Source organism: Pygocentrus nattereri, chromosome 22 (genome assembly GCF_015220715.1).
Source record: "Pygocentrus nattereri isolate fPygNat1 chromosome 22, fPygNat1.pri, whole genome shotgun sequence".
Classification (NCBI taxonomy): Eukaryota; Metazoa; Chordata; class Actinopteri; order Characiformes; family Serrasalmidae; genus Pygocentrus; species Pygocentrus nattereri.
In genome coordinates this window covers 25,591,692-25,619,314 of record NC_051232.1, presented here as the reverse complement: position 1 = coordinate 25,619,314, position 27,623 = coordinate 25,591,692, and the positions used below count along the sequence as shown (strand labels likewise).

At 39.7% G+C, this 27,623-nt stretch overlaps 1 protein-coding gene across 1 annotated transcript; it reads left to right on the top strand.

Moving 5' to 3' along the window:
* Positions 1-4,853: 4,853 nt before the first annotated feature.
* Positions 4,854-25,187, top strand: tacr3l (tachykinin receptor 3-like). The gene is made up of 5 exons (XM_017683802.2): positions 4,854-5,442; positions 10,494-10,682; positions 12,393-12,543; positions 21,601-21,797; positions 24,546-25,187. The coding sequence occupies exons 1-5, from the start codon at positions 5,075-5,077 to the stop codon at positions 24,835-24,837; spliced, it is 1,197 nt and encodes a 398-aa protein (XP_017539291.1). The 5' UTR covers positions 4,854-5,074; the 3' UTR covers positions 24,838-25,187.
* Positions 25,188-27,623: the final 2,436 nt, after the last annotated feature.

The window sequence follows — 27,623 nt, the reverse complement described above, 5'->3', positions numbered from 1 at the left end:
AATACAATTCAACAGCAGTAAGGTAAATATCACATAGCGGATTATTGCTGCGCCACCATGGCAAACTTGAATAACCTTCAAAAACACAAAAACAAAAAGGCTAAATCAGTAAATTATCCTACACCACACTGATTCAGTTCTACACTCATATTGATTCAGTTCTGTAATCTCACTCACTGCACAGTTTCATGTTTGGAAATGCCACAGGAACAGAAATGAAAACCAAAAAAATAAACATAAAAATAAAATATATTTTGCAGGATGCACTCAAAACAGGAACAAAACGGCTTTCGGCTGTTCGAGAATCTTTACTTTAAAATGTGATTGATTAATACGGTTTAATATGGTTCATTTTCATACAAGCATGAGTAATGACTATACCATTCAGACACGTTCACATTGTCTGATTACCGACAATTTTTAGAAATCCTGTTGTGCTTCTGTGCCCAGTGGGGTCCAACCTTTTACTGCCTGTCAGTAAAATCATGAAGGTTAGCTAGTTAACTGTAGGATTTATCGGCTGAATTTACAATTGTTTCTATAATTGAGTGAGCATTTCTTGAATAAGTGAACTTTTATTGCCGTTTTCTGGTAGCAGTAACATCAAATATACTCTATAGACTAATAACATATAGTGTCTTGTGCTTTCTTCGATCCCTTTGGTCCCAAAACAAAAGTGAAACTGGCTGAAAACAGGTGCATTTGAGAGATCCTGCTGGTGTGGGTTTCCGCTCATGGCATTGTGGCATTCCTCTCTTTCAATGATGCACAAGTTGTCCCCTTGTGGAGAATCTTTATGCTGCTGAAAGTGAGAAAGGAGGTGAGAGTGTGGGTTACATAATACCATTCAAAAGTCAAAACAATGATATTGCATAAGATATTATTGAGTAAAATTTAATAAAATGGCTTTTTAAACTCTAGTTCAAATTATCCATTCATAAACTTAAATTTAACTTTGAATGCTGAAGTTCCACCAATTGTGGTACATTTTCTTCCAGCAAAAATCAAACAATTGAATGAAAGAATAAAGAACTATATAAATAAATTTGAGAAAACAGAAAATGGGAATTTGTGGAAAATTTAACAGATTTTACAAGGCCCTGTGAGTTACATCCAGAAAGCCTGAAACTGTATAGGACTACAGGACTGCAGCCAGGAAATGCTGTTTTGTGGTCTCTAGATAAGCAACATGCTTGAACGGGACTGTATGGCTTCATAGCTCCTCATTTCTAGAACCATAATAAACCCAAGTCACTTTCAAATGTTGAATGGTTTTGTCCACATCTTCATCAAGAACCCAGAAGAACCCTTATTCAAGTGTACGACCTGACAGAGGCGCACATACACAACTGCGCACCCTGTGGATACGGTGAGAGGAAGTGGCTGGGAGATCTGACTCATTAGAGGAGGCCACGGCAGTGTTTAATCCTGTTTAATTACAGCAATGCCCCAGGCAGAGGGACGGAGAGAAACGCGACCCTCCTAGTGTTCAGACACCTGCGGAAGCATCAAGAGAATTTTAAAGTAGCCGAGGATGAAAGGCACTTAGCCACCTGAACCCAGGGTGCGTAACGAGGGAGTGCATTGTGGCATTTCTGCATTCAGAGAACAGCCAAGTACACAAACCCACACTCACACAGCGGAAACACTCCTATATCCCAGGCAGCATTCTAGTGAACAGCTAGATTCACCAGAGGCTTCTGGAGTCAGACATAAGCCCCATTTCTGAGAACAAGGAGCACAAACTATGAGCCACCTCTGCTTCTTGCAGACGTCGGTGACTGATGGGCTTCGATACGGATGTGGCTACAAAGAAATTATTCATTGGACAAGACACATGAGCCAGATGTTTAATCACCTTTTGCAGGCTGTCATATTAGCAGCTGTATTATTTTGTGCCACTGCTGGCCTTTTATTAGATATTAGTTATGCCTGCAGAAACTGACTGCTTTAACTTAACGTGTACTCATTTGTCATGTAGAAGATAAAAGAAAAGTCAACACTGTATATGAAATGTCCACATGAACAAAGCAACATCTGGCTGACTGATACATAGAAATATACTCACAGGGATTAAGAGGAATAGCTAGATAGATAGCTAGATAGCTAGATAGATAGCTAGATAGCTAGATAGCTAGATAGATAGCTAGATAGATAGCTAGATAGCTAGATAGATAGCTAGATAGATAGCTAGATAGATAGCTAGATAGATAGCTAGACACAAAAAACTAATGAACTAATTTGAGAGTCAGTTAGAGCGAGAGAATCAAAGACAAAATTAGAGTGAAGAAGAAACAGACCCAGAAAGAGAGAAAGAGATAGAGAATGAGAGGGAGAATCAGGGAGGGAGATCAGAAAGCGAGAGAGTTAGAAAAAATGAGGGAGGGAGAAAGAGAAAGTTAGAGAGAAAGAGAAAGTTAGAGAGAATGAGAGAGAATGAGAGAGAGAGAGAGAAAGTTAGAGAGAATGAGGGAGGGAGAGTTTCCATACCCTTTATTAGTAATGCACATAGTCAATCAAGATGATAACAGAATAAGAAATGGAAGGGGGACAAAAACACACACACTAAGGGACACTGCACTGCACAGTGAGGTCTAACAAAGCACGGTTCCCAAAAACTCCCCAAAGTGAAGCTCGCCATCATTCACAGGGCACAGACTATTCATACAGGCCAGATCTCCTCAAAGCTGCCCAGGTCTTTTTTTGAGTAGAATGTAAAATCAATGAGTGTTCAGGTTTTCACAGACACAGGGTCCGTGTCCCTGAGCCCCTCAACAATGCTCTTCCTGCTCACCCAGATTGCTATTTTCACATTCCCAAGTATAAAATTCAGCAGTTGACATTGCGCTCTACGCTTCTGAGTGTTCTTAAAACCCAAAATAAAAATAGATTTTGTAAAAGCTGAACTAAAACAACTGAAAACAGATTCTGAAACACAGAACAGGGAGGTTAGTCTGGGACACTCCATAAAACAATGAAAGACAGTTTCCCTCTCACCACAGTGCAGACACTCCTGAGGTATATCTGGATTTCAAATAGAAATAAAAGCATTCACAGCCATGATGCCACGCAGAACTTTCCACTGCGGGTCACTATAGCTCTTTGTTAACGGTGTTTAATAAAAAGCTCTCCATGACGGTTTAACATCAACTCCTATGGCAAGCTTGGGCCGCCAAGGTGCACCAACTCTCACATTCAGCTTAGTTTTGTTTAAAACCATTACATAAGCTTTATAAAACCGTTTCCCAGTTGTTTGACCTAAATCCATGCCACCAACATCAAATGCCTGCAATAGCTGGTCCTCACACTGACCAAGGTCAGGTGTGAGGCTCAGCTGTGGAAACAACACATCATCATCATCATCATCATTAGTTTTGTCCACAGTGTGGTTGAAGCATGACATGCTCTTCTTCTGTCAGTGCTGCGTTCCATTTGCTCAGTAGCTGTGCCACAAACCGGGTGGATCTGGTCTTTAGGCGTGCAGCTACTGAGTCCACATCCTTGAGTTCAGGGCCTGCAAAGTCCACTAGATTTCCTAAAGTTGTCAGCCCATTGCAGCACAGTGTCCTTTCTATTGAAGGATTAATTTCCCCTGTCACATCCAGATGTGACCCTTTTATCAGAGTTTCTTATTCAGAGGTATAGAGCTCCCTATAAAGCTTAGCTGCATGACTACGAATCCCTGTAGGGTCTGAAAGTCTCTGAGTCTCCAGACTCAGACTGCAGGGCATGTATACACCTTCTCTGGCCATTCTTGCGCTCCACACTAAAGAAGAATTTGGATGGAGCATCCATCTGTGCCACTTTCTGAAAGCATGACCGGACCAGAGACCCCTGAGGTTTTACCCCAAGCAGATCAGCAAGTGCCACTTTTTAAGTCTTGAGTGCCTCAATATTGCCTCAACTTCCTGTGGTCAAGTTTTGGAGTTACACTGTTTCTATCTCAAGACTCTTCATTGACCAGGCTATGTTTCGTGGCGCTGTAAGTATCCTGCTGACAGAGCTGGTTTATTTGGACTTTGCCAAAAACCCACCACTGCTGTAAAGACTGAAAAGTAGTCTTAGTTGCTTGAAATCAATGCCAAAAAAAGTGCCTCTAAAATGTGCATCATCCACCAACGATGTGTTAAATAGCCCGTATGTGCTCGTAGGCTTAATATGCCTCACCCTTTGTACAGTGGACTAAACTATGGTCAGACAAGGCAACTGGTGAGATTTGGCAATGTCTAAAAACACGATTCTGAGGGAGGAAGAGAGAGAGAGAGAGAGAGAAAGTCAGAGAGAAAGTCAGAGAGAATGAGGGAGGGAGAGAGAGACAGAGAGAAAGAGGGAGAGAGACAGACAGAATGAGAGAGAGAAAGTTACAGAGAACGAGAGAGGGAGAGAAAGTTAGAGAGAATGAGAGAAAGTTAGAGAGAGAGAGAGAGAGAGAGAGAGAGAGAGAGAGAGAGAGAGAGAGAGAGAGAGAGAGAGAGAGGGAGCGACAGAGAGAGAGAGAAAGAGAGAGGAGAGAGAGAGAGAGAGAGAGAGAAAGAGAGAGGAGAGAGAGAGAGAGAGAAAGAGAGAGGAGAGAGAGAGAAAGAGAGAGGAGAGAGAGAGAGAGAGAGAGAAAGAGAGAGGAGAGAGAGAGAGAGAGAGAGAGAGAGAGAGAGAGAGAGAGAGAGAGAGAGAGAGAATGAGGGGGAGAGAGAGAGAGCGAGAATGAGGGGGAGAGAGAGAGAGAGAGAGAGAGAGAGAGAGAGAGAGAGAGAGAGCGAGAATGAGGGGGAGAGAGAGAGAGAGAGTGTGTGTGTGTGTGAGAGACCACCATGAACCATGTTTTACTGTCTCCTTCCTTTCCTGCATTTATGTGGTTCTGCTCTCTCTCTTTCTCCATACACTCACACCCACAAACTGGCGCGCGCGCAACTGACCCAAAGGCAGAATCATTTGCAACAGGCGCGCGCGCCACGCGGACATCCAGCTCCTAAACACAGCAGCTGTTCTCTCGCGCACAGTGGCGCCGGTTTACGGGCGGTTCCTCCAAAAACAACCGAGAGAGAGAGAGAGAGCGCGAGCGAGCCTGACCGCCAGCATGGCCGCGTCTCAGAGCGGCTCCAACCTCACGCGCAACCTCACCAACCAGTTCGTGCAGCCTCCGTGGCGCGTGGCGCTCTGGTCCGTCGCCTACAGCTCGATCCTGGCCGTGGCCGTGTTCGGCAACCTGGTGGTCATGTGGATCATCCTGGCGCACAAGCGGATGCGCACGGTCACCAACTACTTCTTGCTGAACCTGGCCTTCTCGGACGCGTCCATGGCCGCCTTCAACACGCTGGTCAACTTCGTGTACGCCACGCACGGAGAGTGGTACTTCGGGGAGGCGTACTGCAAGTTCCACAACTTCTTCCCCGTCACCGCCGTGTTCGCCAGCATCTACTCCATGACCGCCATAGCGGTGGACAGGTGAGGGACTGCTGCTGCTGACCTGGTGGGAATAAAGGGGACTTCCTCCGAGATTCCAAAATTTCTCCATGATTAAATCATTCAGGTGAAAACAGAGTCAGAGCGGTTTGATGTGGCATGATGGAGTCTAGAGTCACCGTGATGGGAACCAAACGTCTGAAGGGTTAAAAGGCATTTGAAAAGCTCCCTCACAGAGGACTATGGCATGTAACGGTTAGAAACACACCGCCTCATGCCTGTAACATTGTTTTAGGACAGGTTTGAGAAGGTTTTGAATACATTCATGGCAGAGTTGGTGCGTGCAGGGCGGTGTAAGACAAAATTGTCCCCCCAAAAAAGTTTTCTTTGTAGTTTCTTTTAATTCTTTATTTTTCCATTTAGCATTATCAAAATGATGTACACAATACACATGTAAAAGATGGTTCTTCTAGGGTTCTTTAGAGAAGAAAATGGTTCTGTGTAGATCTATGGACACTCTGGGTTCTTTGCATCGTTAAAGGATTCTTCGGATTAACGGAGAACATGTTATTCACTAAACCACTAGTTGACCTCCACTCTTAAAAATGGTTCTTCAAGGATTCTTTAATAAAGAAAACGGTTGTAGGTAGAACTATGAACACTCAAAGTATCCTTTGTGCGATTTAATGGTTCTGTGTATGGTGAAAAGGTCTGTTAGACTGATGGAGGGTTCTATGTAGCACTCAAAAGGGTTGTTCTATTTTAATGGTGTCAAGCTTGCCATAATAGAAGAACCCTTTTCCAAAAGATTCTATATAGAACCATCTACAGCACATTCTCCATCAACCTGAAGAACCCTTTCATGGTGCAAGGCTCCCTTTAATCACACAAAGGGTCCTTTGAATGTTCATAGTTCTACATAGAACCACATTTTAACTAAGAAACCCTTGAAGAACCATTTTTAAGAGGGTAGGTTCACTGCTGGTTTGGATAGTGAATAAAATGGCTATATTTGTGTTGACATGGTGACCCCTGGTACTCATCAGCACCACTGTAAAGAAATTGCAGTTGGTGAGGTTCTTTACAGTGAACCATTTTACATCAACCCACTCGGTAGGACTTTCAACCATGAGCAGTTTGTCCTGTTTCCGAATATGTAGGGGCTCTAAGCTTCATCTTACTTGGTGGGCGCCATGCACCAGAATCATATTGTGTATGCAGGACTGAATAACTGTATGTTAAAAGCTTTAAGTCTGCAATTTTGGCTTTTTAAGAGCTGTTTTTTCAAAGTTTCAAGAAATGCACAGAATGGTTTTACTTCCACCCGCGACCCTGACGGAGAAGCGGCTTAGAAAATGGATGGATGGATTTTACTTCCAGCAAAACAAGACTTTAAAACAAAATAACTTTTTTTATTGAGCTGTTCATTTAATGCCATTTTCAATTAAATAAACTGTAGTAAGAGAGTTACATGATGTAAAAGGTTAAATCCCAAATGGTTTCAAGTAAATACCATTCTGTGCCCAAAACAGTGCAAAAAATTCCAGATTATATGAAGATGTACCAGATGTCAGTCTATATGTGCAGGTATAGATTTGCTAGAAGAGATCCAAGTGAGTCTGTTTGAGGTGTGGATTGACCATGGAGATCATCACTATGATGATCCATGTGCTTAACCCTCCTGTTACCTTTAAACGTACAATCACCTTTATTCTTGGGGTCAATGTTTTTTTTTAATTGTTGATATCTATCTATCTATCTATCTATCTATCTATCTATCTATACACACACACACACACAGACATATATACATATATATATCATATATATATATATATATATATATATATATATATATATATATATATATATATATATATATATATATATATAAATTAGATAGATAGATAGATAGATAGATAGATAGATAGAGAGAGAGAGAGAGAGAGAGAGAGAGATGTTAAACGCTGAATGGGGTCAAAGATAATAGCAGGGGGAACTTGGATGGATTTGTACTTTTCTGAGTGTTCTCAGATGACAATAGACGATAATGGGTTTACTTCCAATTTAGGAGGAAATGTCCACTATTTCACTTATTTGGTTTCTTTTTTGTGTTTGATTTAATAAGAGCCCTGCTGTTGCTTCCTAACAAGCTTTGGCATTTCATTTTACACCAAATGGATCTCACAAGAGGAAAACCTTCCTATACTGAGAGATGCTGTATAGACTTCTATAGGAACTGTCAGGTTCCGAGTAGTCTCTTACGCCTACCTAGGTTGACTTAGTAGCTCCTTTTACTTGTACTCAAGTCACTATGTCACCAAAGTAACACTGGGCCTCATTCACCAATCATACTGAAAAATACATTTCTTCTTAAAATCCACTTATGGTTTTCACAAAGATTCTGACATTCACCAGTTTTTTTTCTATGTGGATTTGTTCTTAGGTAAGAACAGAATCTACACACACTCAAGAGCACAAAGGTGTGAACAGCTCTGCAGCTGAAGAACATGTCATGAATCGAACGTAGACTCTCTTAAGACCTTCTTCAAAAACGAATTTAAGAAAAAACCTAGGAAGATACCATTGAATGAGGTCCATTACTTGTACCTGAGGATGGTTTAGGCTCTCCTACCTGCTTATACATCTACAAATTAAAACCACTGAGCAGGAGGTTGAAGACCTGTAGTACATCCAGTCAAAACAGGCATTAAGTACTATTAGGAACTATTAATATTTAGTTTTTCAGCATTTATTTAAATGGTATACATCCCTTCCATTCTTTGAGCTTCTCAAAGAAGTCTGATAGGAGATTTTCCCCACACCTCCAAAGTTCAGTCTTAGAAGCTGGTTGCATTTTCTGCTTCTCACCATCCAAATAATCCCAAACACGTTCATTGACGTTGGGGTCTGGACTCTGCGGTGGTCAGTCTATTGTTCTGAGAACACCAGAAGAGTCTTTATTTGATGTGTCTGTTTCCCTTTCTCAGTAAGACCTTCTTGACGGATCCACATCCTTTCAGACCCATAGTGTTGAGTTGTCTCCTCACAGTAAAAGGATGACTGAGAGCAGTCTGATTTTCTCCTCTCTCTCAAAGAGGAAAATTTAAGTGCTGTTTATCTGCTGTTTTTTCCCCTCCTGAAGCAAGTGGATGATCTTCAGTCTCAAAAATATCTCCTGAAAAATGAAGAGCTTGTACTTAACGAACATTTGACTGGAAATTGTATAAATGAAAGTCCCTGACATTTGCACAGTACTGTATTTTTACCACTCTAACGTCTTTAAAGGCGTTTTTAACACATACTTTGCATTCTGACAGGGTCTTTTTACTGTATGACAGGCAAAATAGTGGAGAGTACCTGAAATAACCACAGTAACTGCCTGAATAAAGCCTGCCAATTCAGGCTGTCAGGAACCTTTCTTTTGGTCTCTTCAACTGCACCTCTCTCCCTCTCTTATTCTCTCATGCAGAAGAATAAGAGTGATGCCACGAGGAACTACTTCTGCTTTCCTGAAGAACCTTTCAGTGGATGATTTTTTTGAAGAAACATTTTTGTAAATGGGAAGTGCGAGAGTATAAAGAACCTCTGAATAATGTAGAGGTTCTGTACCAATTCAAAGCTTTTCCTAGAAACATACGTTCAAGCCAAGCACTGTTTGGGAGCCTTCATTTGTGGTGAAATGGTGATTGTAGAGGACCTTTCCCACTCAGATTTGTGTGCAGTGGTGGTGATAAGATCTAGGATGTCTACAATTCCATGGGTGGGATAAAATATTGATACGGCGATATATCGTATGGCTTTCTTTTGCAGTACGTTATCGATACACTGGCGGCAAATATTGATTTATTTATTGAAACATGCATGCGCTGTAAGTGCTCTAAATGGACTCAAATTTGATACACCAGATTCAGTACTTGGTGGCGCTAAGGCATTAATCAAATGAATAGTGTAAACCTTTTACATCTCCGAGGGCTACCAGTATTACTAAGTCTATTGCTGGGTTGATTTGCAAGGACCTTCACCCATACAGTGTAGTCCAAAATGAAGGTTAGTGTATGTGTGTTAAAGAGGCATGAAGCTAAGCTAAGTGCTTTGTTGTACATTGTTTCATACTGGTTGTCAAATTTGGTGAACTGACACAAATAAATCCATAATTCCTGCTATTTACCTATTTAGGAGTATTTTCTTCAGTTACACAGATGTAATGCATCGTAGAGGATTGTCTTGCAATATATCGAGCACCACAGAATAGCAGTATTGTGAGATCATTATCGTGGGCAGTGTATCGTGGATATATCGCAAGATGCCTACTCCTCCAACACAAATACAGCTATTTTATTTACTATCCTAAATTAACAGTTAACCCACATGTGTTTTTAGAGACGTTACATTTATATGTAATGATGATGGTAAAAAAGTGGTAAACTTGACACTTTTCTTTGGGAACTATTTTGCCACAAGGCACTGCATGTATCCCTCCACTATGAATGAATTGTGGAAGTACACTGTAGCCCAAAAGCTTGAATCAAAACTATCATAATACAATGATACCTATTTGCAACAACTTTCAGTGAGGAAGCTTTTGCATTAAGTATTCTGGTTCCTATCACCACCACTATTTAGAATGCACCATTTCACTTAAAACCACTTTTTGTTCACATCTTATCGACTGTATGGGAAACTGCAGAATCCCCCTTCCACTCAGCACCTATTGATGTAGCTTTAAAAATCCGTAAAAGTGTAAATAAATGAAAGAGTTTCCTATGATGTTGTCTTGTGATATGATGTTTTCCCACCAAGGAGAAGCCCATAGACTCAGACTCAGATGCAGAACATGTAATATTCCTCTTCGTCTGACTTTGAAGTCTAAGAAAGGGAAATTTCATTTCCTACCGCTCGGCCCAGGTGGCCACCAGCCAGCTCACTCCCTCAAAACTTTACTATCTGAGGGATCAGACTAACTCATAAAGCAGATAAGCATGACATTCTCCCTTATTACACCGCCAGCTCCTTCCCTGCCCTCACTTTCTTCAAGGAAGCACAATATCGCACAGCCACCAAATCGTTAATCGCTAATCTCTCTGTGGCAGGTACATGGCCATTATTCACCCCCTGAAGCCCAGGCTGTCGGCCACGGCCACCAAAGTGGTGATCGCGTGTATCTGGTGTTTGGCGGTGGTTCTGGCGTTCCCCCTCTGCTTCTACTCCACCACCAGGACACTGCCTCGCAGAACCATCTGCTACGTGGCCTGGCCAAGACCGGCGGAGGATTCGTTTATGTGAGAGACTAATTGCGTTTTCCTTCATTTACTATGTTAACGATGCATGTTCAGCTACGATATCAGATCCTTAATGAGGGCCCACTTCTACATTTTGCCTCTATTTCCCCCACAACCCCTCCAGAAGTCCATTTATAAGGGCTGCAATGAATTTTCAATAATATTTGACAAATTTGCTAATTAATATAGTAAGAAGAGTACAGCCATTTGGATGCCTGACACTTCTGCCACCTTCCTGAACCCACTCATTTTTTTGGGGAAACATATGTTTGTGTGTCAAACCAAATGCTAGCATGGCAGGAGCAGCACACAGCTGCCAGCTCATGTTTTGTACAGTACTTGAAGAGTGAATAAAATGAGAATTGATACAGTAATTTTCCTTTTTAGGCAAGTGATCTGCCTTGAAATATAAAGAATTCTGCATAGTAGTTTTATTATAATGTAATTTTTGATGCTGTCGAGCTTTTCTAAATCATTTTATGGCTCTCTTTATCTTTACAGTTCCATAGTGTAACTACTGGAAAGTAGGGGTTGTCAATATAGCAAAAAATTTCATGAAACTCAATACATAACACAATATTTCAACATATGCAATGCACCAGTAATGCTACTTTTAATAACTGCAGTTAAAAACCCTGGATACAACGATTTTAGTTAATAATGCATATGCTATACTGCACTAAGTCCAGTTAAACATGCCTAATTATGCTTTAATTGTAATTAAACAGGCAGTTGACCTGTACTGGCAATATCCAGGATATGTTCAGAAAAGCATATTGTATATAATGATAATAAAATGTATCACACTAATAAGATACCTCATGTTGCCCACCCCTACATGGTACCTGTAAAGTTGTTCAGGACTGGAACATTAGAATGATTTTATGTATTTATATTGAAATGTGATGGTTATTATTGATTATATCTTTTATGTTTGGTCATTAAAACTAAAATGTCTTGAGCTTTATTCTTTTTCCTTATTCTTTTAGAATATTCGAATATTTAGCATAACATTGGCCAGAATATTAGAAGATAATATTTGCATCCTGACATTTAAAGAATTTTGTGTGCCAAAAACAGCTGTAATTGTTTTAAGTGTGACCAAAATCCTAACCTTTTTTAATCCTCTTTACACAAGCTGTTTTGGTTACTAGGCCTTTAAGTTTGATATATGCAAATGATTTTTTCTGTGATTGGCTGGACCCTTGGCAAGTACCCTGTATTGTGCTTTGCTCAGAAACAACACTCTTTATCACTTCAACATAAAGCAGGCTGAGCAGATTGTGTTGGCAGCTTACTTTTCAGATAGACTGTAAACTTTTAACACACCACATCAAAGTAGAGTTCACTTTTTTGGGGGGGCCCTTTAGAAAATCAGTAACCTCCGTTCACAATCTATGGAGCATCCATATACTGGTGTGAATAAGAATACATAAAAGCTCATGGACATAATGGATAATGGCTGTGCTACTCTAAAGGTTGGAGACACAGAGGTCTTTCTCCAAGACTATCATGCTTTGATCTCACCTCTCATTATCTTTTCTGTCCACCAGCTGCTAACTTTGATCCTGTCTTCTGCTTTCTGTGTAATACCGAGACACTTTGGTCATGGACTCATCTGTGGCCATTTGTTGCATCATTTTTTCTTTCCCTTTAGTTCCTGGACTGGCTGCTTCTTTGGGAAACTTGACTTTGTTCATGATTGCACAGGTACCATATCATCGTGACGGTGCTGGTGTACTTGCTGCCCCTAGTGGTGATGGGGATCACCTACACCATAGTTGGGGTGACACTGTGGGGAAGCGAAATCCCTGGAGACTCATCAGACAACTACCACGGCCAGCTACGTGCCAAGAGGAAGGTAGGCACTTCCGCTGTACTCAAATAACTCCAGTATTCAGACCGTGCCTAATGGATCGGGCTGGACCGGGTAGATAAATGGACAGATAGAACCTAAGTGTCCCAAAGCAACTCTAAAGAACTGTGCCAGTGGCTTTTAGGATTCTTTCAGTTCTTCACATGTCATTCCTTTCTCAGCTGACTCTCTTTTTCAGAGTCGCTTAGACAGAATAAGACACCTTCTAAGGAGTGAATTGGTAAAGCTGCACCATGTAAGTTTTTTAAACTAAAATGTGGTTTGCTGCTGCGAGTCACCCTGTAAAGTCTGAAATAATAATTTAAAAGTCAGAGGCACCATGCCATATGTCTTTATGCATTATGCCACGTGCACAGATTGAAAAGAAAGGTCCAGGAGAATGTTTAGGTCTCAAATCAACATGATACTGATGAAGATAAGATGACAACAGTAGATCATCCAGCCATATCCTCAGAGTCCATCACCAAGTTTTCACTGATTTCTCTTTGAATACTCTTTAATCATCAGATTCAGTACAACTGACTTAACAAAATGTTCTTCTGAACTTTGCCTGCAATTACACATTTCCACCAGAGAGGTCTCCAGAACCCCAAATCTTACATAGTGTAGCTTTTCCAAAATTTTCAAGGGAAATGATGTATTAAAAGAAGGTTTAAGTAGCTACACTTTTCACTGTGATTCAATTCTCTAGAGAGACCATTTAATGTCATTAATGTCAAATGACTTATTTAGTGTCATTATATTAGAAGCTATTTTGGGCTATTGTCTCTAAATATAATCACAAATTGTCTGGTGAGCATATGTTAGGTGCCCTGTATGTTTGCTATGTGATTTTATGCCTCTCATTCAAATACACCTTTTAAGAAGCGCCTATTTTTCTGCAAACTGTAGAGCAAAATTTCAATTTAAACGGAAACATTCAATATAAAAATGTGGCATAACTTTTGCACATTCCACATTTTATGTTTTATTTTTTCCCATTTTGTTAAATTCAGCAAATAATTGTGTAAGAAAATGTACAGAAGTGTTTTCTCTGTAGAGGATTGTCTATTTTAACGTAGTAAGTCAACAAAACATGGAACAGGCCTAAACTGTATGACAGTGAACATGCAACCACAATAAAATAATGTTAATTAATTAAAGTAGTAAATACATTCATGTGGAGCTTATTTTGTCCGCCCACATAGCAAAAACAAAATGCACTGCTTTTTAAATGAAAAAAAAAATGTTTGCTGAGGAAATAACACAAATGCGATTCGCCCCTTAAAAAGCTTGTTTTATTATAAGCTTTATTACACACTTCTATAACTTAAGAATAGCTCAGCCAGTTGCTTTGGAGTCCTTGTAGTTACTGAATAATACACCTTATTGTAGTAAGCCTGGGATTTTAAGGGATTAATCATTAAGGGATTAACTACACCAATTATTTTAACTGTTTAACAATTGTAGATTGTAGACATCTAAGGCGAAATCTGATAACATTAATCCAAAGCGGGGATCAGTTTAAAAGGGACGGACTGTTTTCTAAATCATAGCTGAGAGTGTGAAGCTATGAATGAGACCGTATGAATGAAAAAAAACAAAACAATGACTTTATTATGCATGTGAACATGTCACTGCGCCCTTTCAGCTCAGTCCATCTTTCTGCATTGGGGGAATCTCACTTCAGTGTTACTGCTAGAGTTTTTCCACAGATTAAGGTCATAACTTTGAGTACATCCCTCATGCCAGCTGTGAGCTTAAAAGCAGAGCTTCGACTCTTCCATATCAAATATTATTCCGGGACACAACGGATCATTTCTCATCTCCTGTCGTCTCCTTTTATAATCCAGCGCTATTGTTTTAGATTCGGAGATTATGGTGGGATTGCGTCGGATTAGAGAATTTGTAAAGTCACCTTTTTACAACCCATGCCTTCAGACACAGCCCAGAAGCTGATTGGTTGGGCTGTGTTCTGGAGGCCTGAAGGTTTGTTGACAGCCATGTGGGCCGGTGACGAACACGAGGGGGCTGATTTGTTTGACAGCGATTTGACATCATATGAAATCCTCAATGATCTGTCAACAGAGAATGTCTTAGCTTTGCACGGCTGTAAAATCACACAGGTCCTGCTTTATGCGGGTGCAGAAGGTATATGGTGTCTTATATGTAGAACTGGAATTCAGGTCAGTGGCTAATTGAAATATGGCTGCCACAGATGTTCAACATATGTGATAATAAAAGAATTATCAAAATATTCTCAATGCAACAGGCAAATAAGAATACAGCAGAGCCTGCTCAGCTTGTATACCACTGTGTGTCTGAAATGAGCAAAAACTAGCAATTTACATTCTTCTTTTATTTACTTATTTATTTGTTTTTGCAGTCATAATTCATTCTAAAGCAGGTCATTTTCCAACTTGAACAGTTTTGGTCACTGTGCCGAATATATGTAAATGAGCTTTGTTCTGACTGGCTGCCCTGTAGTCCAGGCTGAAATAATCCTTATAACCTGCAGCATGAATGGGCGGAGCCAAACTGCTGTAGGCTGAATTGGCTGATCTACATAAAGGTGTAGGTCTTGTGATGTCACAGAAACAATGAATTCAAAATGAGGGTCACACTTTATTTGGAAGGTCCCCTATATCACTAACCCCCTAAATCACTAACAAACTTTCTGGTGATAGTTGATCAGCAACAGTATGGTTAGGTTTAGGGCTAGGAGTAGGTGTAGGTTTTGCCTTGAGGTTAAGGTTTAGGGTTAGATTTAATCAAATCTTTCATACTGAACTTAAGGTTTAATTACATTTCATAGATATCTAGTTGACTGTTGCTTAAGGAGAGAGTGGGCATGAAGTGAGGGAGTTTACAAAGCATCTACATTGGACCAATCAAATAACACTCAACTTCGTCAAGTTGCAGTTAATAGATACTTAATTGAATGTTACTTAACCTCTTATGCTTGTGAGTATATTTTGGTTTGTCCACCTGAATTTTCATGACCAAATCGAAAGGCAAATTATTCAGTAACTGCATGAAATGAATAAAATGATTTAATTAATGAATTTATTTATTTATTGTAAAACTACCCCTCAAATTAACAGAACATGTGTTTATAATTGCACATATTGCTATATGCTTACAATTTTCTGCTGAAAGCCAAAAATCTTATAAAAATAATTGTTACAGAGGAGATCATTGAAGAGATGCCACCGTTTATAGTTTATAGCCCAGATTTGTGGAAAAATGGGTCAACTTTCAGTAGAAAACAAAAACTGTGAGTTCAGCTTCTTTTATTATAAGGGTTTAAAATGACATCATCTGTTTGATTGAAAAGAAGACAGTTACAGCCTCATACCACACCCACCTTCTGAACGTAGCTTATGAAATTTGAAAGTTATGAAGAACATGACAAAGTGTGTTTTGGAACCACCGGTGACTCCAAGGAGTTTAAGAGGTTAAAGATATACTGAGCACTTACAAAGCATCTACAGCGGACAATCCAAATAAAGTGTTACCAATGGTTTGTTTGGAAACTAACGTATAACTTCAAAGTCTTCATCAAAAAAATAGCAAAAGAAATTGAAAGCCAACTAGAATCACAGTACTGCTTTAAGAAAGGTGCTCATGGCCAAAAACCACTAAGAGCTCCAGACTCACCAGTTTAGCATAACAGATGAGTGACCTGCCAAGTTTCAGATAGGATGGATAACAACTCCTGGATATGAGTTTCACATCCAAGAAAGGCATTTTCAGAGCAGCTGGAATCCGTGCTGGGATCCGGAATCTGATAAGAAAGTGTGGTCTTGTCAGACATGCTGATTTCATCAGTACAGCTATTTATATACAGGCATGAACAGGCATTTACAATCATTGTTCTGAGATCACAGCTGGCCTAGCAGTGGCAAAAGCTCTCAGCTGAAACAGATGCATTCACACTATACATTCTAACATGTTCAGTTTATCTGAAACATCTGGGAAACCGACTGGCTCCCCATTACCCAAAACACTCTGTAACTCTTAATATTTAACCTTTTTAACATGGTATTTAAAATTTTGACTTTGAATCCAAGAAAGCATCAATTTACCCACTGAAAAGTGTGTTGATTATATAGATAATGTAGTTAATAATTAGTAGTTTTTACAGTTTTAGTAGTTTTTAACAGAGAATTAGCAAATATAGAAAATATGGTTAACTAGCATCCCTACTAATCGCAATAGGACGTTAAGAATTTTCTAATGATTTTCTTATTTGTTTTTTTTAAGTAACTATTTACTTCGATCTATACAAAGAAACCGTGTCAGTCAATATCACAGTATCACTGAAAATAAAGAAGAGACTTTCTTCTCCTTCTGATCAGGAAATTTGGGTGATGTTAATTTCTGCTGAGCATTACACTTGTGGAACATTTTATATATTTATTAAGGTAACAAGACTGAATAAATGGGAAACTAACATGTACATCATCATAACTTATGATGGATGAAAAATAAGATGCTAAATGGATTCACACATCAACATTTAACACATCAAACATTATTTTTTAAATATTTTTTAAACTTTTGATCTACTTCTGAGATGATTTTTAACTAGTTTCTAGGTGCTGTAGATGTCAAGGAACCCTCAGCTAAAATGTTTTTTAGCTTTACTTTACATCACCCACATGACAAATTAATATTATTCATCAACAAATAGACAACCAACAATGGTTTTAACAAAGTACAAGATAAATTTGCAGCAGGTTCACTGAATGATTTTAAGTCAGTTTCCTCTTGGGCCTTCAGAAAAAGTAAGGCAGTTAGTGAGATGAATAGATCTTCAAGCTAAAGTAAGCATTCAAATATACTTCCACAGCTTCAGAGCAGAATGGAGAGCAGGGCAGAGTTATCAATAGGGGTGGGTGATATGGCAAAAATGTAACATCCCAATACTTTAAGGCAATTTTTCAATATACAGTATGCATTTTTATGTAATTTATCTAAGGTTTGGTAAGCTAGAATAGGCTAAATACAATAAAGTGGTGGCAGATTTAAAAAAAATACTATCAAAAAACTATAACTGGGGTGTTTTTTATTCAGCTTTACACACTGCGCTGTGTAAACAGAAGGATGACCAAAACAGGGCCTGTAGTAGAACTTTCACCCTAATAAACAGGTACTTTGCCCTATTCATATTTGCAAGCGCTGTGCAGACCTGATGCTGCAAAACCTCAACCCCAAGTAATCATTATAGTAACCAACATTCTGTGCATTAAACTATAACCTTGAGGCTGTGAGAGACGTCTGTGTTGGCGCTTTGCTTTGTTTGCTTTGTGTGAGGGAGAGTACAGTGTGAAAGAACAACTGCACAACTTGTTAACTTGTTAAGGACCATGGTCCAGCACTACCTGCATTTTCACAACAGTTAACCACTCAGCATTCTTGTTAATATCAACTAAAAGGAATAAATACTGTGTTTCATTTACAGAGCACGTGCATTTCTAACTGTTCTGGTAAAAGTATGTTTACTTCTTGTTTTGCTACTATATTAAAATGTAGTTACATAGTATTGTATTAATCTATAGTTATAAAACAAAATTCATTGGCATTTAATTTACATTCGAGTTTGCACGTCCCGTGTTTTTTCCATTTGTTTTCAATTTAAGAAATGGCAGGAATGCGGCAAGGCTGTTCATTTATTCCACAAAACAAGAATGTATGCAGAAGAGAAGCTTTCCATCAAATTGACATCGTAATATATTCCATTCCATTCCACTAATAAACACAGCTTTTAAGCAAAAGTTTAGAACCAGTGAATCCTGACAGATTCTGCTGCATCCATGTCACATTTACACAGAAGAGCTTGATGTGCAGATAATACAACTTATTTCTTATTGGCCACATTTACGTGCAGCCTAATAATCCATTAACAATCCGATTTATAGCTAAATCGGAATAGAATACGTCCATGTATACACCTCAGTCGGAATAGACTAGCCTGAATGAGGCTATTCGGAAAACAGTTTCTATCCGATTGAACGAGGTAAGTAATCCTGTAGATAATCTGTTGAATAGAACAATATTAGCAATGTAATTGCTTGTATCTGATTACATTCCCACATCGGAAAGTGTCAGTACGTTCTGTCCATGTTTGTTTACATCATAGTGAAAGTTTATACCGTTCAACATGGTGGAGCAGAAACTGGTCTGCAGAGGAGACAAAGTTTATGCTCTGATCTTTAAAAGACGGCGGTGGGACGGACGTCCAGCTTATGTGTCTCAGAACATGACGTCTTCCTCTTATCTATAATAAGGACATGTGAAGTACGTTTTCCTGAGTCTGACATTTGAAAGGAATTAAAAACACAAGCACTGCTCACTGCTGCTCATCTCACTCCGACTGGACTCAAATGATGATTGTTGTCATGGGAACATCAACACTCTACATATGCATGAAATTTTTGATCGGATTACTTGTAGTGCGCATGTAAACAGATTTTCCGTATAAGCGCCTCAGTCTTAATCTATAATTGTATGTATTTAATCAGATTAGTGAAAACCTTTGCATGTAAACACAACCACTGTAACACTCATAATTGAAGTCCAGGTAAATAAACATAATAAATCCAACACAAAATAGGCAAAGAGTTCTGAGGGGTAAATCCAAGTCCACAAATATGAAAACTAAAACAGACAAAACCAGAGATTAAAATGCTTAAAGATGCAGGCTTAGAAGTTGCAATACTCACTCAAACACAGCCAACTGGAAGATATGAGAGTTTTCTGAGCTGACTTGACCTGATAATGTCCAAAGACACATTTAATCAAACGCAGCATCCAGTGTTTTATCAATTAGCTACAATCAGAATGCTTTCCAACACAGTGCCTTTTAATGCAATTCCAAGATCACATCCAAACCTATTCCAGCTACCAGCACACATGAGTAAGGTAATCAAGAGCCATTGAGCAGCTGATTACCTGGCTCAGGTGTGTGTATGTGGTCTGGTCAGGCTTCCTCAAAGGCTGGCCTGGAACCCTCTGTTGAAACACATCCAACTTGCCTAACACACTTCCTTCCTGTTTTGTCTGTATCTGCCTGGCAGGATATGTCTGCCTCACCTCCTAGCTCAACTAACACATACACACCGACCTAGAACCAGCTACCGCAGTCCATAACCTAGCCTTGAGCCCTGTCAGAGGATCCAAACTGGTTTCAGATCAGTCGGAAGGGCTGACTTCCTCTACCACCACAACCGCCTCTGCTTCTCCACACCTGCTGTGAAGGCTGCGTCACTGCTAACCTTTCTGTGCTTTGTGTAGCTGTCAATCCCAAAGCTAAAGGGAGACTCTGCTGACCCTTCTTTCTCATTAAATTACAGAAGGCTCTCTTTAGTGCTCAGGCTCATGGCACCTCATTAAAAGGCATGTTCTAAATTAATGTGGTCCTTGTTTGATGGCAGACAAGATTCCGTTGTCTTTGTTAGCTGCGGCTCCTTTGTCTTATTGTGAAGAAGTTAATAGAGCCATTTAAAAAGTTTGGAATGGCCTTTAAAAGGGCTTTCAAGAGCTATGGGAGAACAGAGTTAGGTTAGGTTGAATCAATGACAATTTCTAAGTGGATATTTTTGCCAAAATGAGGACCATGAGATAAAAAAATGGGAAAATTTGAGCGAATGGAGAAGAGGTCATTGCGCTTACAGTGAAAAGTTAAATGTAGGTCAAAAAGAACACAAATATTAAGTCCATTCCAGACACTGCCCACAAGTAATTCATTAGAGTAGATGTCAGAAAACGTCTGTAGGTGTTGACAGGGTTGCAAAAAGGTGCTTTATTGTTACTGAAATTTCGAGAACCTTTTATTTGACAGACACAGTGACATTATGCCAAGTACTATTTTTCCACTGTAATTATTTGCATATTTAACATCAAACATTGAGGTGAAAGATGACTTCTCATTCTGGTTCTGTATGCAAATAAGCTGAATGTCAGGCAATGAGATTACTTAGCCCTCAAATGCACACCAATCAAGACTGAAAAAATAATGTATTTAGAACATTGGGCATGTATTAGTTGATTTTAAGTTTTAAAATAAATATTAGGCCACTTAGGAGCTCATAACCGGCTCAGAACTCTGCACAAAAATATCTAAACTTGTACGTGTTTTAACAAGCAGTTGGCCAAAGAGCTTTTGTTTGCTTACCCTAATGAAAAATCAGCTTTAACGAAAACACTGCATCGCTACTGCAGGTTTTCAAAATGTATAAATAAGGCAAACAATAAAAATACAAAAAAAAAATAAAAAAGGCAAAACTAAAAGTACATACTCTCATGTCTTTGCTTGGCTTAAATTATTCTAAAGTTCTGTTTTAACCATTATTTTTAGTTAACCTTGAAAACTGGGAGTACTGCAGCCTCCCTGGCGCCCTCTCCCATGGGCAGCTGGTCCCTGGATGTGAATATATTTTATGTCATCTAAATTTCAGCCAAGAATATGTTGTGTCAAAGCCTGTCTCTGTCGAATAATTATCTTTTACCATAAATCTAGAGACTTGGTTCTTGTGTGAGTCCACCGGCCAGGAATTCCATTTTCATTCAACGGATTTGAGCACAATCTCAGCTTTCATGATTTATATGGAAATTACTCAGTTATCTTTTTTCCAGCCATTGCAATTTCTGGATTTGCTGTTTGCCTGCTTGCTTTTGTCAGGGAAAAAAAAACAGCACTGGCTTCAGAGTGTGATTGCATTTGGGATGGAATCAACAAGATGGGGTGCCTGGTGACCAATCAGAAATTGTCTCTGCTTGAGTTTGATGCCAATCCAGAGTCATCCTGCGTCCCCCCATGTTATGAATGACAGCAGGTAGCTGAGAGTGGTGGGAAGAGTCAAAGCTCTGGCACTGAAACAGCTCAAGTAGAAGTAATGCTATACATTTTTAACATAACATTTAATCTTCTTTCTGTTTTTTGCACAGGGCTGGGTCTATTAGTGTCCAGAAAACAGGCTTTTCAGATTTGGGCCATAAGTTTATTGAATGTGATTTGATTTTGCTGAAACCACACTGACTGCACGTCTCTCTCCTCAGGTGGTAAAGATGATGATTGTAGTAGTGGTGACCTTTGCTCTCTGCTGGCTGCCTTATCACGTGTACTTCATTGTGACTGGCCTGAATAAGCGATTAAACAGGCTGAAATCCATCCAGCAAGTTTATCTAGCAGTGCTTTGGTTGGCCATGAGCTCCACCATGTACAACCCCATCATCTACTGCTGTCTCAATGGCAGGTAAATCACAGACAGAACAAACACACAAACTCTCCCTTCTTACATGCACACACAAATATAGCAGTGATTCACAGATCAGATATTTTTGTAACAGACACAACTTTGTCCTAATTTGATGGGCAAATTAAAAGTATTAATGCATTAGTTTTATCTAGCATCATCTTTTCAACGTTTGTGGTTGGAGATGACAGAACACCTCCTTTTTCTTTCCTAATACTGACACCATTATTGAAACGTTGTGTATTAGCCAGTACAATGGTTTAAAATGAACTATTTTCTAATTGAAGCACGCCATTTAAGATGAGCATCTAAGATGCTCAAACTACTCAAATGCACCACTGACACCATAGGAAGAAATACACAGCTAACAACAAACAGCGTGAGTGCTAGTGTCAGAGAGGATTTATTACTGGACTGGGTCGAATTTATTCTTTTTTTCCCCCCTCTGATATCCAGTCCAGCCTTTTCTGCTGATATCGCCCTGATACTGGTACCCATCAATACCCATCAATTTTATCTGTATGTGCAGACATTACTTGTCTTTACAGAACTTCACCTATGAGGTTGAATCAAAATTACACAGTAGTTCTGCAGTGCGCAGACAACAACATGCATGTGCAAATCTAAATCTATATAGAGGAAATGTATGACTTGTAAGTTTAATATTAGGGCCGGGACTTTAGATTAATTTAATTAATTAATTTAGATTAATTAATTACAAAGATTTTAACGCGTTAAAACTTTTATCGGAATTAATCACATTTTTTTAAAGTTTGGAGACGGAACCTTTGTATTCGCGTGTTCTAGCACGCCTGTAAATCTGATGCACAAGCGACATCCGCAAATAAAAACGATGCACGACGATGCAAAGTCGCTTCTCTTGGTCCACTGAGGGACAACTTTAGCTTTAAAAAACGTCCTGATGGGACTTTTGAAAAGGCTACTGTTGTATAGAAGTTGTGCAAAAAGGAGTTTGCTCATCACCGAAGATACTCAAACCTAAAATACCATCTCAATGCTAAACATGTTGTGGCGAGCAGAGCCGCCCCCGCAGCTGCTTTCAGCGGTAAATAACCGCCCCAGCCGGCCCGCACTGGGCCAGGCGACCGGGTTCAGGGCCAAAATAAGTAAGTCTAGGTCTGAAAAACTAAACAACTCCCGGCCAAATGGATCGCATAAGACTGTAGACCACTTTCGGGGGTAGAGGACAGGGGGCTACAGTCTGTGTTAGATCGCGACATCAGACCTGCTCACGAACTCCCGTCTAGGAAAACCATGGCGAGTAAGATCAGGCAGCTTTATGATGATGAAAAGCCGTCAAAACAAGACATATTGAATGCAGTTTGTGTTGCATTGACAGGGGACCAATGGACTTCCGCCAGCAATTCTAACTACAGTATGCGTTGTTAAAGTTTGGCCATCAGCATCTTTCGCCCTCACTGTAGATTTAGTTAGTTAGTTTCTTTATTTGTCTCCCAAAGGAGAAATTTTTCTTGGAATGAGGGCATACTGCACTACAACAAAAGAACAGACAGACATACAAGAAAGACAACAACAGACATCATGCAGGAAACTGCGCAGACCATTTTTTTCTGTAGCTGAGTCCTGGAAAATTGAGCAAAAGGTTACAACAATTGGCACCGATTGTGCCAGAAACACGATGGCAGCGGCAAGACAGCTCCCATTTCAGCACATGCCGCGTGTTGCGCATATCTTGCAGAGATCCATCACTGTGTGCCTGGACAGTTGTGGATTTAATGATGTACTAGCAAAGTGCCGCAAGATTGTGGGTCATTTCAGAAACAGTCCAGCCAACACAATGGAACTGTCTAAAGAGCAAAGGGCACTTGACCAGGAAAATGAACCCCTAATCCAGCATGTTTCCACAAGGTGGAAGCAATAAACATGTTTGTTGTTAAGAATATACGTGCATTTATTCAAAATTTTAGTAGCAAAATAATTTTTGTAATTAATTGTGATTAATTAATTACAGACCCTGTAATTAACTCGATTAAAACTTTTAATCAAGTCCCATCACTATTTAATATTGGTCTGTTTGAGACTTAAGTTAAAAAAAAAATTTATTATTAAGTCAGTAACTGAAATATGAATACAGCAACTTCTACTGTAACACATTACACTTCTTCATTACAGGAAAAATGAATTACATTATTGTAATGTGTTACTTTGTACCATATTACCTCAACACTGTGTTTATAGTGGTCTGTAAATAGGCTCATTTCCTGGGCGTTGTCAAACACAGGCCTAATTGTTGCTTGTCTGACACTGAAGATAAAAAAGCAAAATAGATATGAGAGCAAAATAAAAGTTCTCCATTGTGGCTGAATGCTTAAGTCTGATCACTGTTTGTGAAGGCTGTTACAGCAACCCAGGCTAACTTAGTGACTGTTTTCTAGTTCTAAAGATTCAGCCTTACCTCTAGTGTACCTCTAGTAGGTACACGCGCATGTTACTAGAAGACATCAAAACACACAACTTAGTGTTGGGCCAGGTTTAGGGTTAGCAAAATTAGTTAGAATGTAATAGATATTTATTTGAATATAAGTTAAAGATTATTTGCCAAGTATCTGAAGTATTTGGTTATGTGTATAAAAATGTCTTCTAGTAAATAATAAGGCATTCAGTTATGACCAGATGTGGTAGGCAAACTGAGTTTATATAGGAGTCACTAAAATTCTTGCGTGCATGTTTTTATGGACCACTGAACGAACTGTTGCCGTCATCCAGGTTCAGAGCAGGCTTCAAAAGAGCCTTCCGGTGGTGTCCTTTCATCCATGTATCGAGCTATGACGAGCTGGAGCTGCGCGCCACCCGCCTCAACCCCCGCAACCAGAGCAGCATGTGCACGCTGTCCCGCATCGACACCAGCGTCCATGGAGACGATACCCGCCAGGGCAACCGGAAAAGCACCAAGTCCCAAAACCAACATGAGGTCAATGGTGCTAAAGAGAACCCACCACCTACGACCAGAAATGGCCACTACAGCGAGCCCACCTTTGCTTCTGATCAGCTTAACTGAGGGCACGAAAAAATGTGGTCACTTTTATGTGAGGTTAGCCGGTTGTTTGGTATGTTAGGTCTTTCCTTAATGGGCCCACATCATGGGAAATCTAAATTTTCTCATGAGACTTCAATGGAATATGTTAACATTTCCAAATATGCACTCTTAAAAATGCTACAAAGGGTTCTCTAAACAATGCCATAGAAGAACCACTTTTGGGCACCTAAAGAACCATATTTGAAAAAGTGAGGATGACGAACCTTTTAATGGTTTAAAGAACCTCTTCTTAACCTAGTCTTAACTTATATAACGGTGTACATTTATTCTTCCCTCAAAATAACTCAATATACAGCCATTAATGTCTAAACCACCGGCAACAAAAGTGAGTACACCCCTAAGAGACTACACCCCTAAATGTCCAAATCGAGCACTGCTTGTCATTTTCCCTCCAAAATGTCATGTGACTCATTAGTGTTACACTGCCCTGCGACCCAGTTTCCGGAGGGAGGGGATCATGCTCTGCTTCAGTATTTCACAGTACATATTGGAGTTCATGTGTCCCTCAATGAAATGTAACTCCCCAACACCTGCTGCACTCATGTAGCCCCAGACCATGACATTCCCACCACCATGCTTGACTGTAGGCATGACACACTTATCTTTGTACACCTCACCTGATTGCCGCCACACATGCTTGACACCATCTGAACCAAACAAATGAATCTTGGTCTCATCAGACCATAGAACATGGTTCCAGTAATCCAGGTTGTCCTTTGTTGACATGTCTTCAGCAAACTGTTTGCGGGCTTTCTTGTGTACAGACTTCAGAAGAGGCTTCTTTCTGGGGTGACAGCCATGCAGACCAATTTGATATTGGCATATGGTCTGAGCACTGACAGGCTGACCCCACCTCTTCAATCTCTGCAGCAATGCTGACAGCACTCCTGCGCCTATCTTTCAAACACAGCATTTGGATGTGACGCTGAGCACGTGCACTCAGCTTCTTTGGATGACCAACATGAGGTCTGTTCTGAGTGGACCCTGCTCTTTTAAAACGCTGGATGATCTTGGCCACTGTGCTGCAGCTCAGTTTCAGGGTGTTGGCAATCTTCTTGTTGCGCAACAATTCATCCTTTAAGATCCTCAGAGAGTTGTTTGCCATGAGGTGCCATGTTGGAACTTTCAGTGACCAGTATGATAGAGTGTGAGAGCTGTACTACAAATTTGAACACACCTGCTCCCTCTGCACACCTGAGACCTAGTAACACTAACGAGTCACGTGACATTTTGGAGGGAAAATGACAAGAAATCAAAGTGCTCAATTTGGACATTTAGGGGTGTAGTCTCTTAGGGGTGTACTCACTTTTGTTGCCGGTGGTTTAGACATTAATGGCTGTATTTGGCATTTATGGCACCTTTATTTTTTGAGCATGTATTGGTCCATGTGGTCCACATATGGAAATGAAGTCCACTTTAGAATTCACTGCTTTTGTGATGTCACAAACAGCAATGTATTTACATATATCAGCCTACAGCACTTTAGCCTAGGTGGGATTTTGAATAAGGCAAAATACAAGGCAGCCAATAAGATCAGAGGTCATTTACATATATCAGCATAATAACAAAAACAAGTGGTTTAAGAAGTAAGCCTTCCAAGTGTAGTATAGTGTTTCCCAGAGCTGCTTCTGGAAATACCCCTGCTAACATTCAGCTAATTAAAGTCCTTCATGACTTTAACAGTGGTGCATCACAGCAGGGTCAGTGGTCAGTCTAGCGCAGCATATTATTAAACTAATTACAGTCAGCGGGCAGTTGTAAGAAATCTGTATTACATAGTGTGGTCTAACTTGAGAGATTTTCATTGTGCTATCTGACAGAGTCAGAAATATTGAATGTATTAGAATACAGATGCATACCAATATTCAGTGGCCCAAAAAGTATTTGGACACTTTGACTATTCATAACGTAACTTCAATTAAGTGCTTTAGGTTCATAGAATGTTTAAGAAAATGGTTTTGTATGGAGAAAGCCGGGATAAGAAACTCCAGCCAGACTAAAGTAAGGTTATTGCGAGGTAAAACAGCAAAGTCTGGGGCTGTTTTTCTCACAGTGGTGTCATGAGTTTGTGATTATTGAGGAAATCATGAACTCAGAAGTGTACAACAACATTTGGATACATGCATGCAGAAGTTTACAAAGAAACTGCTCACATGACAGCTGTTTGAATAAACGTTCATTGGTTTGACGTTTTGTCTCCTAGCACACTGAACATTGTGAAGTATTTGGCACAAATGTCCAAATACTTTTTGGAGCCACGGTATATAATGTATTGATGTCTCAAATGCATGCTGTGACAAAGTATTTGACAAAGTGTGTACAGATGCTGTAACATCTGGTGTATTGTTTTTCTATTTGTCTACATTACCAAATATATATTCTGTATATTAATATTATAATATTCGTAGTTAATGTAGATGCAGTATGCCTGCTTCAGTGCTTTGCAAGCCTTTTAAGGAAGGGAACCCATTTCCATCAGGTGAAGTTGATGCAAATTTTGCTGGTGGCAGTGTGTCAAAGTTTTGACTTAATGTCTCACAATTATGACTTACTTTATCAAAATAGTAAGTTACTATGTTGAAATAATGACTTTGTGTCTTGGCTTATCCTAAAATGACAAATATTCTCTTAAAATGACATATCTTGATGATTTTGAGGCATGAAACCAGCTTGGACCAGCACAGATGGTCACCTGTAAAACCATCATGTGTTGTGCTTTGGATGCTGGGTGTCCAACTAAAGCAGCA